At 42.2% G+C, this 21,679-nt stretch overlaps 1 protein-coding gene across 5 annotated transcripts in view; it reads right to left on the reverse strand.

The window, feature by feature from the left end:
• Positions 1 to 12,774: 12,774 nt before the first annotated feature.
• Positions 12,775 to 21,679, reverse strand: part of LOC126259525 (protein SERAC1) — a 267,082-nt gene continuing 258,177 nt past the window's right edge. For 4 of the 5 annotated variants that reach the window (XM_049956403.1, XM_049956420.1, XM_049956412.1 and 1 more), the window contains 3 exons: positions 21,089 to 21,235; positions 13,144 to 13,210; positions 12,775 to 13,066 (listed from right to left, as the gene is read on the reverse strand). In XM_049956403.1, the coding sequence (XP_049812360.1) occupies positions 12,988 to 13,066; positions 13,144 to 13,210; positions 21,089 to 21,235 (293 nt within the window). In that variant the 3' untranslated portion in view covers positions 12,775 to 12,987. The other variant, XM_049956429.1, reaches the window with a different exon arrangement.

Raw genomic sequence — 21,679 nt, forward strand, 5'->3', positions numbered from 1 at the left:
TTACTAAAGGAATAAAAATATCTTGTAACCACAAAAGGGAACTGTATCTACCAACAAGAAAGGGTAATAGCCCAGAAACAGCCAAATATTATAAAAACTATTGTGCTACATTAAGAAAGGTTATTAAAAAGTTCACAAGCATGTGCATTGTATCTGAGATTAATACCTCTGATAACAAAATCAAAACAATTTGGAATATTATTACAAGGGAGACACGACAACCAAGAGTACAGGATGACAGCATCACCATCAAAGTGAATGGAAACTTGATAAACAAGAAGCCGGAATTCAAAAACATTTTGAATATCATTTTTTTTAAATGTTGTAGAGAAAATAGGATCTAAATGTTCATTAGAAGAAGCAATGCAGTTAATGGAAGAGGCCTTACCCACACCATTTGATACAATTGAAATTCCACCCACCTCTCCTTCTGAAATTAGGAAGTTAATAAACTCTCTCAAGAATAAAAGCTCACATGGAATTGATGGCATTTCCAGCAGGATAATAAAAGCTTGTTCCCAAGAAATAAGTGGGATTCTTAGCCACATATGTAATAGCTCTCTGAAGCAGGGTATTTTCCCAGATAGACTGAAGTATGCCATTGTTAAACCACTGCATAAAAAAGGGGATACATCTGATGTCAACAACTACCGCCCAATCTCTCTTCTGACTGGCTTATCCAACATTCTTGAAAAAGTAATGTATTGTAGAATAGCTTCACACCTTTGTAAAAATAAAGTTTTAACAAAATGTCAGTTTGGTTTCCAGAAGGGTTTTCCAACGGAAAATGCTATATATACTTTCACTAATGAAATATTAAATGCTCTGAGTAACCGGAAGTCACCCATTGCGATTTTTGCTGATCTATCAAAGGCTTTTGATTGTGTAAATCATGGAATACTTCTAGATAAGCTAAAGTACTGTGGTATGAATGGAACAGTTCTCAAATGGTTTAAATCATACCTAACTGGAAGAGTGCAGAAACTTGAAATAAACAGTTCACATAATATGCAAGAAACGTGATTTCTCAAACTGGGGAACAATCAAGAATGGGGTGCCGCAAGGTTTGGTCTTGGGTCCTCTGCTGTTCTTAATATATATTAATGACTTGCCATTCTATATTCACGAAGATGCAAAGCTGGTACTTTTTGCCGATGATACAAGTATAGCTATCACACCCGACATATGTCTGCTTGTGTCTGTATATGTGTGGATGGATATGTGTGTGTGTGCGAGTGTATACCCGTCCTTTTTTCCCCCTAAGGTAAGTCTTTCCGCTCCCGGGATTGGAATGACTCCTTACCCTCTCCCTTAAAACCCACATCCTTTCGTCTTTCCCTCACCTTCCCTCTTTCCTGATGAGGCAACAGTTTGTTGCGAAAGCTTGAATTCTGTGTGTATGTTTGTGTTTGTTTGTGTGTGTGTCGACCTGCCAGCACTTTCATTTGGTAAGTCACATCATCTTTGTTTTTAGATATATTTTTCCTATGTGGAATGTTTCCCTCTATTATATATAAAACAAAGATGATGTGACTTACCGAACGAAAGCGCTGGCAGGTCGATAGACACACAAACAAACACAAACACACACACAAAATTCAAGCTTTCGCAACAAACTGTTGCCTCCTCAGGAAAGAGGGGAAGGAGAGGGAAAGACGAAAGGATGTGGGTTTTAAGGGAGAGGGTAAGGAGCCATTCCAATCCCGGGAGCGGAAAGACTTACCTTAGGGGGAAAAAGGACAGGTATACACTCGCACACACGCACATATCCATCCACACATATACAGACACAAGCAGACATATTTAAAGACAAAGGGTTTGGGCAGAGATGTCAGTCGAGGCGGAAGTGAAGAGGCAAAGATGATGTTGAATGACAGGTGAGGTATGAGTGGCGGCAACTTGAAATTAGCGGAGATTGAGGCCTGGTGGGTAACGGGAAGAGAGGATATATTGAAGAGCAAGTTCCCATCTCCGGAGTTCGGATAGGTTGGTGTTGGTGGGAAGTATCCAGATAACCCGGACGGTGTAACACTGTGCCAAGATGTGCTGGCCATGCACCAAGGCATGTTTAGCCACAGGGTGATCCTCATTACCAACAAACACTGTCTGCCTGTGTCCATTCATGTGAATGGACAGTTTGTTGCTGGCCATTCCCACATAGAATGCATCACAGTGTAGGCAGGTCAGTTGGTAAATCACGTGGGTGCTTTCACATGTGGCTCTGCCTTTGATCGTGTACACCTTCCGGGTTACAGGACTGGAGTAGGTGGTGGTGGGAGGGTGCATGGGACAGGTTTTACACCAGGGGCGGTTACAAGGATAGGAGCCAGAGAGTAGGGAAGGTGGTTTGGGGATTTCATAGGGATGAACTAACAGGTTACGAAGGTTAGGTGGACGGCGGAAAGACACTCTTGGTGGAGTGGGGAGGATTTCATGAAGGATGGATCTCATTTCAGGGCAGGATTTGAGGAAGTCGTATCCCTGCTGGAGAGCCACATTCAGAGTCTGGTCCAGTCCCGGAAAGTATCCTGTCACAAGTGGGGCCCTTTTGTGGTTCTTCTGTGGTGGATTCTGGGTTCGGGGGGATGAGGAAGTGGCTCTGGTTATTTGCTTCTGTACCAGGTCGGGAGGGTAGTTGCGAGATGCGAAAGCTGTTGTCAGGTTGTTGGTGTAATGGTTCAAGGATTCTGGACTGGAGCAGATTCGTTTGCCACGAAGACCTAGGCTGTAGGGAAGGGACCGTTTGATGTGGAATGGGTGGCAGCTGTCATAATGCAGGTACTGTTGCTTGTTGGTGGGTTTGATGTGGACGGACGTGTGAAGCTGGCCATTGGACAGGTGGAGGTCAACGTCAAGGAAAGTGGCATGGGATTTGGAGTAGGACCAGGTGAATCTGATGGAACCAAAGGAATTGAGGTTGGAGAGGAAATTCTGAAGTTCTTCTTCACTGTGAGTCCAGATCATGAAGATGTCATCAATAAATCTGTACCAAACTTTGGGTTGGCAGGCCTGGGTAACCAAGAAGGCTTCCTCTAAGCGACCCATGAATAGGTTGGCGTACGAGGGGGCCATCCTGGTACCCACGACTGTTCCCTTTAATTGTTGGTATGTCTGGCCTTCAAAAGTGAAGAAGTTGTGGGTCAAGATGAAGCTGGCTAAGGTGATGAGGAAAGAGGTTTTAGGTAGGGTGGCAGGTGATCGGCGTGAAAGGAAGTGCTCCATCGCAGCAAGGCCCTGGATGTGTGGAATATTTGTGTATAAGGAAGTGGCATCAATGGTTACAAGGATGGTTTCCGGGGGTAACAGATTGGGTAAGGATTCCAGGCGTTCAAGAAAGTGGTTGGTGTCTTTGATGAAGGATGGGAGACTGCATGTAATGGGTTGAAGGTGTTGATCTACGTAGGCAGAGATACGTTCTGTGGGGGCTTGGTAACCAGCTACAATGGGGCGGCCGGGATGATTGGGTTTGTGGATTTTAGGAAGAAGGTAGGGGTGCGGGGTGTCGGTGGGGTCAGGAGGTTGATGGAGTCAGGTGAAAGGTTTTGCAGGGGGCCTAAGGTTCTGAGCATTCCTTGAAGCTCCGCCTGGACATCGGGAATGGGGTTACCTTGGCAAACTTTGTATGTGGTGTTGTCTGAAAGCTGACGCAGTCCCTCAGCCACATACTCCCGACGATCAAGTACCACGGTCGTGGAACCCTTGTCCGCCGGAAGAATGACGATGGATCGGTCAGCCTTCAGATCACGGATAGCCTGGGCTTCAGCAGTGGTGATGTTGGGAGTAGGATTAAGGTTTTTTAAGAAGGATTGAGATGCAAGGCTGGAAGTCAGAAATTCCTGGAAGGTTTGGAGAGGGTGATTTTGAGGAAGAGGAGGTGGGTCCCGCTGCGACGGAGGACGGAACTGTTCCAGGCAGGGTTCAATTTGGATAGTGTCTTGGGGAGTTGGATCATTAGGAGTAGGATTAGGATCATTTTTCTTCGTGGCAAAGTGATACTTCCAGCAGAGAGTACGAGTGTAGGACAATAAATCTTTGACGAGGGCTGTTTGGTTGAATCTGGGAGTGGGGCTGAAGGTATATATATATATACTTACGAAATTTGTTATTAACAATCCGAACAAATTCAAAAGTAATAGCAGTGTACATGCCTACAACACTAGGAGAAAGGATGACCTTCACTACTCAAGGTTAAATCTAACTTTGGCTCAGAAGGGGGTAAATTATACTGCCACAAAAGTCTTTGGTCACTTACCTAATAGCATCAGAAGTCTGACAGATAGCCATATAGCATTTAAAAGTAAATTAAAAGAATTTCTTAATGGCAACTCCTTTCTACTCATTAGATGAATTTTTGGATATAGTAAGTGGCTCCCCCCCCCCCCCCCCCAAACACACACACACAAAAAATTGAGTGTCATGTAATATTTTGTCTAATGTAATATCTTGTATAGACACCTTTTATTAACCTGACACGTTCCACATCATTACAAAGTGTCATATTCATGATCTATGGAACAAGTACTAATCTAATCTAAGTCATTCACTCAGATCTGATAATATCACTTGTTAATATTACCCCTAAATATGTATAAATCTCAAGATGTTCTACACTGGTAATAGTAAGTCCTTTTTGGAATGTAATTAATGAATTGAGTAAAGGAAACAACTCAGTGTATAGTCAAAGTGTCAAGTCGTCAAAAGACAAATAAACAAGACTGAAAATGTTGCTTATCTTGCAAATGAACCCTTCTTCAAAGCTAACAGCACTGGCTTTGGAGAGAGATGTATTACAGAAAAAAGGGAGACTGCAGAGAGGAGGGTGTGAGTGCATATTGAGTGAAGTTAAGACCATGGGGTAGGAGCAGAACTGGGAGTGGGTCAGCAGTTAACAGAGATAGAAGCTAAGATGATTATGGGATCACAGGACGTGTTGGGAAGGATCCATATGGCATAGGTTGTGAAGCAGGCACTGAGGTTGAGCGTGTTGTGCTCAGTGGAATGTCCCAACATTGGGCAGTCACAATTCAACTCTTGTCTACAGTTTGAAAATGGCCACTGAGTTGGGTGGACAGCTGATTGGTGGTCAAGCCCACATAAAATGCTGTGCAGAAGTTGCAGCGAAGCTGGTATATAATATGACTGCTGTCACAGCTGGCCTTGCCTGTGACAGTATAGGATATGCCTGTGACATGACTGGAGTACAATGTGCAGGGCGGGTTCATTGGACAGTTCTTACTTAGGGGTATTGCCCTCATGGAAAGGGATTGTTAGTGTTTCAGATGGACTTTGACGTTTTGTAGCTGGTTGCTCTTCTTCTACATGCTTTCTGTAGATTTACAAACCTAACCATTCTGGATACCACCTTGTAGCTGGTTATTTTACTGCCATTGTAAGACTCTCAGCTCTTGTTGACAAACACCTCCAACTCACTGCTCACAGCCTAGCCTCTCATATCAAACACACAAACTGCTCTCTTCATTGTCTCTCAACCAACTCTCCCACATTACCACCTTGATCCCTACCCATCACCGATGACACCACCTCTCCATACACCAATGGCTCACAACCATGGCCTTCCACCTCTCAAACACTTACCTCTCCCAATGAGCTACCAACTTCAACTCTACAGCATAGTCATCGGCTGCAAATGGTGACATAACTATGGTCCATCCATAGTAACCCTTCCAAGCCGGCCAGTCTCTCAAAGTCCTTGTCTGGTTCAAGGAACCCTTGAAAGCCATCCAGAATCCCCAAGTACTTGTCTGGTTCACGTGTCAGAATACAATGCTGAGCACAATATGCTCTACTCAATGGCTGCTTCACAACCTGTGCCATCTGCACCCCCCCCCCCCCTCTCCCATCCCCCTCCCCCACCAGCTTTTCTGAACCACATAGAATACTTCGATTCTGTAACCCTCTTCATGTCAATCTCTATTAGTCCCTACCCCACATCCAACACCAGCGATGCCTCCAAGACACCCTTGTCACTTATACATGCACCGGCAAAACATTGCACTTGACAGTTCACATTACATAAAGTTAGGCTGGCTATGCTGCAATAGCAATGTTGCAACACTAGCCTCTATACACATAGCAGATAATATGGTTTTCTGTTCCATCTCATAAATATAAGCTATTGAGCAATATCAGTATATACTGTATAAGAATTATTTTATGACTTACTACTGCAAAGACAGCAAATAAACAAATGCATAATAATGTATATGGCCCTTTGTAATGTTTTATCGTAAATATGCATTATGTCACTTCCTCTCTTGAGTTTTCAAAACTCACAACCATGTAATATCCATTGTAGTCAATCTTCTTCAGCCTTTTTTTAAATTATTTCTCCAATTGCTGCAGTTTTGCTTTTCAACCATTTCAATAGAAATATCCACATTAACAGTGTTTTAATGTTTCGTTATTCTTCTGATGTTCACTGAATAAAATAATTATTTTATTACTTGAATATTGAAGGACTTATATTACAGAAATGTGAGTACAAACATCCTGTTTCAGCAGTACCTAAGCTCATACTATCTGCTTTACATAGATTGTTGTGCGTTTTTGTCTTGCACATTCATGGAAGTAATGGGTACAGCATACTCTGAAGTCTTACTTGGCACTCCATACAGCATTGGTAGCTCCAGGCATCACTTGTTTGTGAGACAGAGATTTCTGCTGTGGAACTTCTGTTGCACACCACACACAGAGTAGCTCAAACAAATAATGAAAATAAAAAACAAATATTTGAACGTATACAGATATCTTCTTCTTATAAATAACCATTTTAAGGATTACTTTGATTCCATTTAATTATTATTGAAATTGTAATTTTCAAACGTAATACAGCTAAATTTCAGAAAATAAAGAATCCACATGTTATAACCTTTAATCACTAATAATTTGCGTGGATATACAAAAGTAGAAACACTAGCGGGTTACATGCTACTAACTCCGTATCTGTCATTCGACTGCCGTGCCGTGACATGCGGCCGGCGCCGTTCATAGCCAGGTGGCGCTCCCGCGCTCGGCCGAGCTGCGGAGTGCCTCTATCGCCGTGTTCACGTACTGACGTAGCGGCACTTTTAAATCTCGTGGCACTGTCACAACACTTTTCCCCCCTTGAAAAAAAAACTCACTCACTTCCGTGGAGACACGGACAGTGCGGAGACATCCATGGCCTCTTGGGAGGCCCCGAGAAGATCCCCCGGAGAAACACGAGAGTATGGTCGAAAATTTCCAGGACGGAAGCTTGCGCGTGGAACGTGCCTCCTGGACGAGATGATGGGGGAAAACTCCGGAATAGCATCCATACGTGTCGTGGACCTGGGGGTGTGCCCCAGCGAGATGGGTCCCGGAGAAGGCGGCGTCGCGACTGGGGCCGGTTGCGGCGTACTCGGAAGCGGTAGCAACGTCGGCTGCAGCAACACGCCCGGAAGTTCGGCAGCAGCGACAGGACTGGCTTCTCGGGCTGGTGGAGACGAAAGAAGGGGCGGTGGCACCGGCGTGGCCACCACTCGTGGGCGCATCTGGTCATAATGGCGAACAACCATGCCGTCGTCCGTACGTATTTCACAAAGCCAGCGGCCGCGAAGAGCCTGGACCACCCCTGGAATCCATTTAGGGCAAGATCCATACCCCCGTGCCCACACGTCGGCACCCACCGGGTATTTTCCCGCACTAGGGGACACAGTACAAGGCCTGACAGGGTGAAGCAGGTGCAGTAGAGTGCGCGGTTGGCGGCCATGCAAGAGTTCAGCAGGGCTGCGATCACTCAGAGGCGTGAAGCGATAAGAACTCAGAAATTGCAACAGAGCGTCATCTGTGGACAAATCACTAAGGAATTTTTTCATCTGGCTTTTGAAAGTGCGGACAAGGCGCTCGACCTCCCCATTCGATTGCGGATGGAAGGGCGGTGCTGTAACATGATGAATCCCTTGTCCAGTACAAAAATCACGGAAGGCCTGCGAAGAGAACTGAGGGCCATTGTCCGTGACAATCGTGGATGGAAGACCTTCTAGCGCAAAGATTTTGGACAAAGCCAGCGTCGTCGCCGCAGTGGTGGGCGACGGACATCGAACAACAAACAGAAACTTCGAGAAGGGGTCAATCAACAGTAGCCAATAAGTGCCAAGGAAGGGGCCGGCAAAGTCAGCGTGCACCCGTTCCCACGGCTGCGCCAGATCAGGCCACGGAGAGGGCATAGTACGAGGTGCAGCCAGTTGTTGAGCACACTGACCACACGCAGCGACCATGTGGGCGATGTCCGAATCAATACCGGGTCAATAAACGTGCCTGCGGGCCAGGGACTTAGTCTGAGAAATCCCCCAATGGCCTTCATGCAATAGTTTGAGAACATCTTTGCGAAGAGAGGCTGGCACTATGACCCGTGGAGATGCGCCATCCGTGGCCAGAAGAACAACACCCTCACGAACAGACAGACGAAGGCGCAAGGCATGGTAGTTGCGAAGGGGATCCGATGCCCGGGCCTTGGTCCTGTCCGGCCAACCCCGTTGAACAAAACCGATCACCTGACGCAGGACCGGGTCCCGCGCAGTAGCCGACGCGACCTGCGAACTTGTAAGTGGAAAACCCTCGACCGCACAACGTTCTTCCTCATCAATGTGGAAACATAGGAGTTCATCTCGATCGAAAACCGGGTCGGGGCCCATCGGCAAACGCGACAACGCGTCAGCGTTGGCGTGCTGGGCCGTGGGGCGATAGTGAATCTCATAGTGAAAACGAGACAAGTATAAGGCCCAACATTGCAGGCGGTGAGCTGCCTTATCTGGAAGCGACGCCGAGGGGCTGAACAGAGAGACCAGCGGCTTGTGGTCGGTGATGAGGTGAAACTTAGAACCATACAGAAAAACGCTGAACTTTTTTCAGAGCATAAATGATAGCGAGCGCCTCCTTTTCGATTTGAGAGTAACGCCGTTGGGCATCGTTGAGGGTCTTGGAAGCGTAGGCGATGGGTCGTTCTGACCCATCCTCATACCGATGGGCGTGAACAGCCCCTAGGCCATACTGTGACGCGTCAGTCGCCAGAACCAAGTGCTGACCCGGACGGAATGTGGCAAGACAAGGCTCCGACTGCAAATGAGTCTTCAGGCGGACAAAAGCCTGCTCACACTCGTCGGACCAACAGAAAGGAACGTTTTTGCGTAACAGCGGATGCAGAGGATGAGCCACTGTCGCCGCGGATGGAATGAATTTGTGATAATAAGCAACCTTGCTGAGAAACGCCTGAAGTTCTTTGACCGTAGACGGCTGGGGTAGAGCAGTAATGGCCGCATCGTCCTGTCGTAGAGGTCGTATACCCTCACGGGACAAGTGGAAACCAAGATACACAATGGAGGGTTGGAAAAACTGTGACTTGTCCAGATTGCACTTCAACCCAGCTGAATGCAGGACCCAAAACAGTGAACGCAAATTGCGAAGGTGCTCCTCAGTGGAGGCCCCCGTGACAACAATGTCATCCAGGTAGTTGATGCAGCCGGGAACGGAAGCCGTGAGCTGTTCCAAAAACTGCTGAAAAATGGCTGGTGCGCTAGCGACGCCAAATGGTAACCGCTGGTACTGATACAACCCACAAGGAGTGTTGATGACGAGAAATTCCTTGGAAGACGCATCCAATGGCAAGTGATGGTACGCCTCCGATAAGTCAAGTTTGGAAAAGAACTGGCCCCCAGCGAGCTTGGTAAATAACTCCTCAGGACGGGGAAGAGGATAAGTGTCAATGAGGCTCTGAGCGTTGACAGTGGCTTTAAAATCACCGCACAATCGCAGACTCCCGTTCGGTTTAGAAACCACCACGATGGGCGATGCCCATTCGCTGGAGGTAACAGGAAGGACAATCCCTGAAGCTGTTAACCTGTCGATCTCAGCCTTGACAGGCGCACGCAACGCCATCGGAATAGGGCGTGCCCGGAAAAACTTAGGGCGAGCTGTAGGTTTAAGAGTAATGTGGGCTTCAAAATCCTTGGCCCGACCCAGACCAGCAGAGAACATGGACGAGAATTCAGAACACAATCCATCCAGTTGTTGATATGGAATATCCTCAGAGATGAGGTGCACATCATCATCAATGGAGAACCCGAACAACTGGAAAGCATCATAACCGAACAGATTTTCTGTGCCCGCATGATCCACCACATAAAACGTGAGGGGCCCAACAACAGACTTGTAGGCAGTGGAAGCATCAAACTGGCAAACGATAGGAATTTTCTGCTTATTATAAGTTCTCAGTTTTCGCGTAACGGGAGACAAGGGAGGGGAGCCCAACTCCAAATACGTGCGAGAATTAATGAGAGTTACTGCAGAGCCCGTGTCCACTTGCATGCGAATGTCTTTATCCAGAACACGAACAGTAACAAACAACTTATTTGTTTGAGAAAGCACACAGTTAACATCCGTGTCCGATGCCTCATCCTCGTTGACAGGAACTTTGGGGGACTGACACACAGAAGCAATGTGGCCTTTTTTCCTACATGAATTACACGTGGCCCAACGTTTTGGACACGCGGCCCTGTCATGCTGTACGAAACAACGTGGACAAGAAGGAATTGCGGAACGAACCTGCTTCTGTGGTTGCTGTTTTCGCTGCGAGCGTGGTGGCCCAACGCGACGTTGTTGACGCGAGTGAACCGCCGCCACATCGTCGTTCCCCTGTGAAACAGGCAAATTGTCCGCGTCGAAAGCGGTCTGTACAGCGCCCACATCACACCACGCGTCTATTTGCGCACCAGCAGCGTGAGACACTTCAAAAGATTGAGCGATGCTGAGAACTTCCGACAACGACGGGTTTGGCAGTTGTAAGGCATGTTGCCGAACTTCTTTATCAGGAGCAAGCCGTAGAATAGCGTCCCGAACCATTGAATCAGCATAAGACTCATGATGAGTGTCCGTGACAAACTGACATTTCCTACTCAGACCGTGTAATTCCGCCGCCCAAGCCCGGTAAGATTGATGGGGCTGTTTACGACACCGGTAGAACGCCACGCGGGTGGCAACGATGTGGGTGTTTTTTCGGTAATAGTTAGACAATAATTCACACATTTCTTGGAAGGACAGAGAGGCAGGTTCCCGCAGAGGGGCTAACTGAGATAGCAGCTGATAGATCCGTGGGGAAATCCAAGATAGAAATAACAACTTACACATAGGAGTGTCGACAACGCCGAAAGCCAAGAAGTGTTGCCGCAAACGCTTCTCATAATCCTCCCAGTCTTCAGCGGCCTCGTCGTAAGGAGGGAACGGAGGCGGAGAAGAGGAAGACAGACGATGAGTAAGCGACATCAACAACGCCTGAATAGCAGCCATCAGCTGTGTTTGTTGTGCCTGAATAGCAGCCGTCAGCTGTGTTTGTTGTTCAATGAGCGCTTGCATAAGCTGTTCCATGTCTGCCCCGACACAAACACACAATTCCACAACACAGGAAAAAAAATATCCGACCTCGTCGCCAAAAAGTGTTATAACCTTTAATCACCAATAATTTGCGTGGATATACAAAAGTAGAAACACTAGCGGGTTACATGCTACTAACTCCGTATCTGTCATTCGACTGCCGTGCCGTGACATGCGGCCGGCGCCGTTCATAGCCAGGTGGCGCTCCCGCGCTCGGCCGAGCTGCGGAGCGCCTCTATCGCCGTGTTCGCGTACTGACGTAGCGGCACTTTTAAATCTCGTGGCACTGTCACAACACCACAATTATTGTACAGAAGGATAAGGGTAAAATTGAGGGCATAGGCACCCGTGGGGGGAGGGGGGGGGTGCATACTATAGCAGGAAAGAGCATCCTACAGTAGCAGTGTTAATAGTATCATTAAAAGAAAGTGAACCTTTCAGGGGTGGGAAAACGTAACTAAAAACTGTGGTGGAAAGTACTCTTCATTTCAGTTTAACTCCAATTCTCAGAATTGTATTTTGCCACAGCGTTGTTTTAAAAGTTTCACACCACCTACCTTTCCCCCTTCCTCCCTTCTTCTCCCTCCTCACACCTTTCTCTTCCACCTTATAAGTTTTATTTTAGTCTCAGTGATCACCATTGCTACACCAGCTGTGTGCAAAGTACTCTCTTAATTCTTATTTCCTTAACATAGAAGTCCAAGTCATTGCTTGGAGGAGGCATACTCAGCTTTAAATATTCAAGTTGCATTTGATCAAGAAAAATCACTTTCTATTTGCCTGGTTTGACCTTCATTGCCAAAATGAATAGTTTCAACAAACACTTTCTTACTTCCCCGCAAGTCTTGTGCAGAACCAATCTTTAGAATCTCTTATATAAAATATTAACACAATTATAAAAGAATCAAAAAATACAGTTCTGAATGAAATTATGCTATTGCTTATTGCTAATAATAGACGACAGGATAATCACTCATACATAGAAATGTTTCAGTGTAGTGATTTTAAAATATTTTACAGTGGAATGGTAAAAACAGTGACTTCAAGAAAGAGTTTTATGTATGCAGCAGAATCTGAGACTGTACCTAGAAATTTATGAAATTCTCTGATTTTACTGTGGATTACATTCTTGGCAATGTGCAAAATAATGACTACTAATTGGTGGAACCGTATATTTCCACAGGTTATCACTCTGGGCAAAATAATTTCAAAATATTTCAATAATTTATGAAATTATTTAGAAACAATCAACTTTTTCATGTTGATAATGTAACACAAAACAACCACAAACTGTGTGTCTAATGTTAAAACAGCAGGAGAGAGGGGTGGGGATAATCGACAGTAAAACAATAACACTGTGGCAGAATGTAGATATAGATACGTTTATATATTTTTCATAAGATAAGAAGAAATGTCATAGTTACAGAAAAATTTTAATATACATTATATACTAATTATTTGGTCTGACAAATTACACAGCCTTACATATTTTCAATTTCCACTTGTGAAACACACCAACAATCTCACAGCAGTGAAAACTCAGTTTTAGTCCATTTCCTAAGAAGGAAAATCAAGTAATCTCTAATAATCCATGATGGTACAATATGTTTGTTCGACTTTCTTAGTTAAATCTACTAGCTTCTGGTACAGGAATGAATGCCTGCAAAATTTTAAACATTGTAAATACAATGCACAAATAACAAAACACAGTCTTAGTTACATACACAATACACTTACTGTGTTGCTGGTTTGCAAATACATAAATGATCTTGAGGTATTTCAAATATTTCACCCACTCCAGGATCTGTAAAGAAACTCCATGCAATGAATAACTGAGAGAAATTAAATTGGAGTATTGCTAAGAACCCAACTACATGAAATACAATATGTTTTTAAAAAATCTCTCACAGTGAAATTCAAAGTGAAGTTGCCAACAAAATCATACTTTGACAGCTGTCACACTTGCTATCCAAAACACACTGTCATGCACTCTTGGAAAATGTGCTCAATTCTCTTGGAAATGATCTACAAACAATCACAGTAAAGCTCTCCATTAGATTTCATTCTCTCTCTAAGATTATGACCATAGTCCAGAAGCATGTTACCTTAACCACCGATAAGATAGACTACTAATCCAAATAACTTCAAAGAAACATTCTCTTGTGATATATTACACTCATGTAAAAATCAATAACCTTCAACATAAATCAATAACCTTCAATGTCTGGGCTATAGTTATATATGTACATATATCACACACTGAACTGACACCCACCAAGGCCTACATATTTTTCCACACCTTTCACCCTTACAGCTGTTGCAACATCACAGTAAGCCACTATGTTTCCCTTATATTTGTGCAATATCGTTTGTACCTTTATGACTTTCATCAGCATAAAGACATTCATACTTCTACATACAAGGGTTGGAACTTAAATAGTGGCAACTATTTATTCATGACCAATACAAAAGAGTTACATGTTTGCACCAGTTACTGTCCTTTTCTAAAAGTAGTTGTCTGGTAGATAACCTTGTTTGGAAGTAAAATGTGGTCAATATACAGTTCAGATAACAAGAGAATAGAATCTTTCGAAATTTGGTGCTATAGAAAAATGCTGAAGGTTAGATGGGTGGATTGAATAATGATTCAAATTCAGAAAAAAAAAGAAAAAAAAAATATGGCTCAGTTTGAATAAAATGTGAATTGTTGATAGGAAACATCAGGAGACATCAAGAAATCATCAGTATGGTAATGGAAGGAAGTGTGGAAGGCAAGGATTGCAGGGGCGAGAGCAAGGCACAGTAACTACATTCCAATGGATGTAGGTTCTGGTAGTTATGCAGGGGTGAAGAGGCTTGCACAGAATAGATTAGCCTGGAGAAATGCATCAAACCAGTCTTTGGACTAAAGACCACGGCAACAACAATAACAACAACAACGACAACAAATATGGTACACTATGTATAACATAACCTGACTTACACATGACTACCTAGCTGACAAAGGTACAGTGATTGGCTAAAGTACGAGAGTTGGAACTTAAGTAGTGTCAACTATTTATTCACAACCAATACAAAAGAGTTACATGTTTGCACCTGTTACTGTCTTTCAAAGTAGGCACCAGCATTGTGTAGAAGATGTTGCCAGCGATGTGGAAGGCGTAGTATACCATTAGTAGAGCCTGTTCTGTTGATGGTGCCTTTACAGATGTCTGCTTATGTGTGTATATGTGCGGATGGATATGTGTGTGTGTGTGCGCGCGAGTGTATACCTGTCCCTTTTTCCCCCCAAGGTAAGTCTTTCCATTCCTGGGATTGGAATGACTTCTTACCCTCTCCCTTAAAACCCACATCCTTTCGTCTTTCCCTCTCCTTCCCTCTTTCCTGATGAAGCAACCGTGGGTTGCGAAAGCTTGAAATTTGTGTGTGTGTTTGTTATTGTCTCTATCAACGTACCAACGCTTTCGTTTGGTAAGTTATATGTGTGTGTGTGTGTGTGTGTGTGTGTGTGTGTGTGTGTGTGTGTGTGTGTGTGTGTGTGTGTGTGTGTGTACATTTGAATTACAAAAAACAAACAATACAAAAAAGTTGCACGGCGCGAGATTCGATCCGGCAACCTTCGGATTACGAACCCGAGCGCTTACCGCTGCGCCACGATGCTGTAGAAAATTATTAATCGTAGAGAGTATTTCCCGCAACGGTTTCTTTTAACTGTTGATTTTCTCGACAATGGCTGAGAAGTGCATCTTGGTGCTTTGCCACACTACACCTCTGGCCATGAGCTTTTATTATGCGCAGTATGAATCGAATCTGAATTTCACAATTGGCGGCCTCCCCTTGTATAATATATTAGGAGCAGTTTTAATTATACAGTATTCATCTTCAAATAAATGGTGATTTATCAGCATCCTTTAAAGAAATATAACTCACTCAGAATAAGTTAAAAGAAAATTCAATAGAACAGCCTAGATAGAGAAAAATGCTTATTTTCATAATCTTAGTCACATATAATATATTAGGAGCAGTTTTAATTATACAATACTCATCTTCAAACCTGAATAATCATAAATGGTGATTTGCCAGTACCCTTTAAAGAAATATAAGTCAGTCAGAAGAAGTTAAAAGAAAGTTCAATGAACTAGCTTTGTGACAGATTCTAATGATCCACTACAAAACATAACATCTGAATGAGTTGTTTTATTTAAAAGGTGTTTACATTTTGTGATTTATAATAACTCATAACTGATGACGATTACTGAGTTACCAAAACTAGTCATCATATATAAAACAGGGTGGTCAGAAACAGTCTGAAAAGCTTGTAAGGTAGGTGTTGCAGGGTAGGTGTGCTGAGAAATAATTGTTAAGAAAAAAGTTCAATTTATTGTGTCATTTTTGAGCTGATTAGCACTGAAATTTGCCAGTCAGGCCATTGCATGCGCAAATTTATGCGGCCCACCAGATACACTTAGTGTCAGTGTTCTCACAGTATAGAGATAGTGCAAAGACTGTTCAGCCTTTGTCTCCGTTTTGATCCTTACTACTGTCCCATGTCCAATTCTTGTATCATTCAGTTTTTTGGTTTTAGGGAACCAAACAAAGAACACATTCACTGATAACACTTCTGTTCAGCTACCTGAATTTTCATGTGCCACAGCCTGACTGGCTAACTTCAATGTTCATTAACACAGAAATGGCACAACATACTGAATATTTTTCTTAACAACTATTTGTCAGTACAATCTATCCAGCACTGATTAAAGTATATGAGAAACTGTGTCATTTGATCCATAGAGAGCTGGCCAAGGTTCTTGAGAAGATTTGTTCACACAATGTAATTCGAGGAGACTGCATTGGATTGTGTGCAAGAAGATTCATTAATTAGCACTTGTCAGCCTCCCAAAGAATTACATACTTTGGAGAATATGTTGTTGAGAGTACTGGTGGAACAGCTATTATTACACCCCCCCCCCTAATAAACAATGCATGTAAGCAATGTGGGCCAAATAATTTTGAACACAAAATTCAGCTGTTGATTTTTTTTCACATTTATTCTCAGTTTTCCTCTTGCAATTACCACTTTCTGGTAGCTCTGGTTTTCTTATCACTTAACAGAATCCATCTAATTTTCTTTTGCATGTGTGTGTGTGTGTGTGTGTGTGTGTGTGTGTGTGTGTGTGAGTGAGTTTCCAGCCATTCCTTCCATTGTTTCTGAGTTGCTACTGAGCCTATTCTGATAGTTTTGTAAGAAATTACCATTTTGTGTGTGTAACTGATTATCTACTGTTTTTTATTAAATGGACATTTTTCATATCACTGTTTCTTTGTTTTGCTTTAACTATTCTGTGCTGTTCAAGGAATTTTAGCTTCAACCATGATAAATACCACCACGGTTGTGAAGATAACTCTATCCGTAATTGCAATTTTGATGTTTTGTTTGTTTCAGGTATCTCGCATTTTCTTGCAATTTATTCTGCTGCATGTATTTTAACCCACAGACAAGTACCGTATTTACTCGAATCTAAGCCGCACTTTTTTCCCGGTTTTTGTAATCCAAAAAACCGCCTGCGGTTTAGAATCGAGTACAAACCAAGCGGAAGTTCTGAAAAATGCTGAAAGGCGCCGCCACAACTAACTCCTGCCGTCGAATATACGTAGCGCTACACTGGTATGCTTTGTAGGCACAAAGATAAATACTGGCGCCAAAACCTCTGCGTCAGTAAATAAATTTAAAAAGAAAAGGTGGAAGACGAGCTTTTTTTTCTCCGCCCCGAGTTTCGACCACTGTATTTTCATACATTATCCAACGAAGAAAATACAAATTCCGAATTGTTCAGCTTCGAATGTAGCAGCATTTCAATGTACTACGAAAATCCGACTGGCAAGACTGGGATGTTTGTCAATATGGCCAACTCCACGTTCTGAATTTTTTCCTACCTGTGAGAAGAGATGGTTGCTAATAGGAACTTGAAGAATTGTGAATCACATGCAGTATTCTCTTCACCATAAGAATAATACGAATATAAACATTTTGCCATGTATTCTTTCGTGTTTGCTGCTATCTAATTTAAATCCTGTCTGCCTAATAAACTACGAAACTAGAGTGAGACAACAGTAAACGCGGAAGAGTATACGTATCGTGTCATGTTTATATTCGTATTATTCTTATGCCTAATAGTGATACAGTCAGAAATGAAGCACGGCAACTGACTAGATTTTTAAATCTAAGATGACTCTAATTTCTGTGCAAAATGTAATGTACTAAAGAGACGCCTGCAAAGATTTTCAAACGGAGAAAAATTTTCGCTACACTCTCGTTCAGAACATCATTTATCATACGCAGTCTATTATTTGGTTCTTGCTTATCATTATCAAAGAAAGCAGTGGTGTAAGTAACAAGAAATAGCAGTCTCTTGCCATTGTTTCGCTAATGAGACGATTCCTCTTTTTTTTTTTTTTTTGTAAGCGGCGGTTGCGCGCACAAAAGCAAGCCATGCCGCGAGCGGCGACAGGCCGTAAACACGCACTATCAGAATGCGACAAACAAGCGTGACACAGTTCAGTAATGCATTTTCAGGTTAGAGTGACGTAAACACCTATAACAAAGAAAACGACACTTATCAGATCAAAGCAAAATAAGCAAACGATTCAAACCAGACGAAGCACGTGCAAAAGGAAGGGTACCCGTATAAATACGGACGGAGCGCCTGGCGCATAGCAATGGCTACCTGGTAAAGCTTAACTGCTAAGCTTACGACTCGAACCAAACTACTGTAGCTGTATCGTCATTCATTCGACCTAAATTGTGTCTTATATTACAATGGACCAACTTTGTTTCGATTTGGAGGTGCGGCCTAAAACTTTTCCCTCCCCTTGAATTTCGAGTCTCAAATTTCAGGTGTGGCTTAGATTCGGGAAATTTTTTTTTCCTTGATTTCGAGTCTCATTTTTCAGGTGCGGCTTAGATTCGAGTGCGGCTTAGATTCGAGTAAATACGGCATGAAAAATGGAAGCTGCTTGAAAATGACAAACTGCCAAAATTTTAATCACAAGTAATATATACATTAACAGCCATAAGTGGTATTTATCACATTCAAAACTTTTTTAAAGACTGTGAACCATTGCTTCATCAAATTTTAGTTTTAATATAATTTATCTTCCATTATTTCTTCAACTGAAAAGTAACTTTTTGTTGAAATGAATGTCCTATTACCAACACAACTGTGTAAATTATGTACCATGTTCAGAACAACCAAAGGTAGGTTACTGGAGTAGGAAGAAGAAGTAAATTCAAAGGTAGTGTTGAAAGAAAGATTAAATAAGAGCAGATGGAATACAGTAAGATTATTAGAAAAAAAAGACCAAATAGAATTATTATCAGGACAAATTTTTTAGTACAGACAAACATAACAAGGAATAAATTCAGGTGGAAGTTCTAATTTACACAAGGAAATTGAGACCAATATTACAGACACCAAGGGATCCTCGGGCAGAATAGCAAGATTACATTAAAATTACATACAAGCTACTGAATGGAAATCATTCTCTTATGCACCAACATGCCCACTTTCAGTTGATAAATTATATGGCCTCTACAAAGACATACAGAGAATGATAAATGATAGCAGACTGCAATACAAAATGATAATGGAACATTCAAATGCAAAATTAGGACAAAAACTACGGCTTGATTCTTCAATGAGCACCTTCAGTGTGGTAACAAAAATGACAAGGGTTAGACGTCATTCGAACTTTCAGAAAAGAAGAATGTTTTTGTCTTTGACATAGTCTTTCAAAAGAAAAACAAATGAAAACTGGAAAAACCAGGATGGAATGTAACAATATGAAAAGGAAAGCTGCTACTCACCATATAGAGGAGATGCTGAGTCACAGATGGGTACAACAAAAAAACTGGCACAAATAAACCTTTCGGCCAGTAAGGCCTTCATCAAAAATAAAAGACACACACACACACACACACACACACACACACACACACACACATGTGCATGACTGCAGTCTCAGGCAGCTGAAGCCACACTGCCACATTGTTACAAATGAAAACTAGACTTTGAAATGTCTAAATGGAATTAAAATTATACTTTATCAAATAATATGGAAACTGTAGAGATAGTGATTGTCCATAATCACTTTAAAATTAAAAAGTTACCATATAGTCACACAATGTACAGCAAAAATAGATAAATAGACAGAAAGAAACAGGTTCATAGAAATAGGCTCATCAGCAGGATAAGGTGGTACATAAGATTAAATTAAGCAGTAATTTCAGCGCCTCATAATATCTAATTATTTAGAAAGAGATGGAAGGGTTATTTATTTTTAAAAATAAGTACTTACGCATACATCAAAATATGTTGCAAGCATGAAAACGTTAGGAGCAAAGAATATCACACATTGAATAAGACTACTGTTAAAGAGAAGACAAAGGTTCCACGTAGACAATAAAAGAAACAATATTATGAAAAGGAAAGTTGCCACTCATCATATAGCAGAGATACAGAGTCGCACATAGGCACAACAAAAAGACTCTCACAATTATAGCTATCGACCATTAAGGCCTTTGTCAACAATAGACAAAACACACACACACACACACACACGTAAACGCAACTCGCACACGATTGCAGTTTCAGGCAACTGAAACCACACTGCGAACAGCAGCACCAGTGCATGGTGGGAGTGGCGACTGGGTGGGGTAAGGAGGATGCTGAGGTGGGGAGGGGTAGGGATAGTATGGAGGGAGTGGTGTACAGTGAAGGCTGCAGGTTAGATGGAGGGCAGGGGAGAGTGGGAAGGGGGGGGGGGGAAATAACAAGACTGGGTGTGAAGGTGGAATGATAGCTGTTTAGTGCTGGAATGGGAACAGGGAAGGGGCTGGATAGGTGAACACACTGACTACTGAATAAAAGGAACATTACAGAATATCCTGAATTAAAGAAAACTATTAAGAAGAGCTTTTGAGAGGATGTAAGAACATACACATAAAATTGTATTAAGAAAAACAAATATAACAAAAATAGAAAACAAAACATAAAGATGACAAAAGAGAACCTCATGTTGATAGACAACACAGCTCATTACTTGAGATGGTAGACAGCACAGTTACTATGAAATGAGAGAAAATTCTATAAATTTTCGAAGACTTGTTTAAACATTATTATAGTTCATTGGATGCATCAGAAACATACCTAGTTAAGAGAAACAGAAAAAATTGAGCTTATGTACAGAAAAAAGTTAGCCAATAGCTTCTGGACAGGAGACGAAAAGCTACTAAAAGGGAAAACAACTGAATCTCATTACATACTGTTAAGGTCAAGTGACTTTTTTTATATTGAATGGTTCAGGTTTGCTGCACCTTTTGGAATTTATTTCTCATACAATTCTGTTCATTTTCCCAAGTATCTGTGCCCTTTCATTGCTTCTCTTTCTCCACTTATTTATCTGTAGAGTTTCTCACTGTAAAAATTTAGCTATTTCCTAGTGATGTTTTATTTTGACATTTCTATTCAACTCTTCCAATTTATTTTCTACTAATTGTAATATCTAGTTAACAGATGTATTCCAATGTAAAGATGCATGAAACTGTGATAATTAAGCAAGTTATTAAAAAAATTTTTACTCATGTTTCAGAGTTATGATAAAAACCAAGAAAATGACACATTACCTGCAGATGGAACAGGTACAAAATGAAACTGCAATCTCAATGGTGAAACAAGAGTAGATTTTGTTTCTGCAAAGCTTATTATTTGAATTTGCAAATGAGGGAGCATCTGCAAGAATTTTTGATGGAGACTTTTTAACTCTGGAGAATCTGTAAAGAGATAGATCAAGTCAGCACGAATCACGATCAGTAAAGATTACAGTTACACAGACAAAAAATGCTTCAACATATGTGAAGAGCAATAAATTATATACCGGCCTTATTTGGGTAAAAAAATGAGTAACACAATTCTTAAAATTGCAAAGAAATAGAATGGCTGGAACTCACAACACTCATCCTGGGCTCTGAGTGACCTGCCCCTCCTTTCGCTTTCACCAACTGCTACAACATACATTATATTTCCTTCACAGTCAATCATTTGCCATGAGAATGTTGTTTTAGTGCTGCAATTCCTCATAGATATTGTATTATTGTGCAAAGAAGAAATGTATCCTGATGCCTGTGAGTTAGTGTTCAATCTCCTCGGCTGCCAGCTGCAAGGAGATCACCTCCAAATCCAGCTGCTGGCTTTTATAAATGATATAATGAATAACA

This window comes from Schistocerca nitens, chromosome 1 (assembly GCF_023898315.1).
Source record: "Schistocerca nitens isolate TAMUIC-IGC-003100 chromosome 1, iqSchNite1.1, whole genome shotgun sequence".
Taxonomy (NCBI): domain Eukaryota; kingdom Metazoa; phylum Arthropoda; class Insecta; order Orthoptera; family Acrididae; genus Schistocerca; species Schistocerca nitens.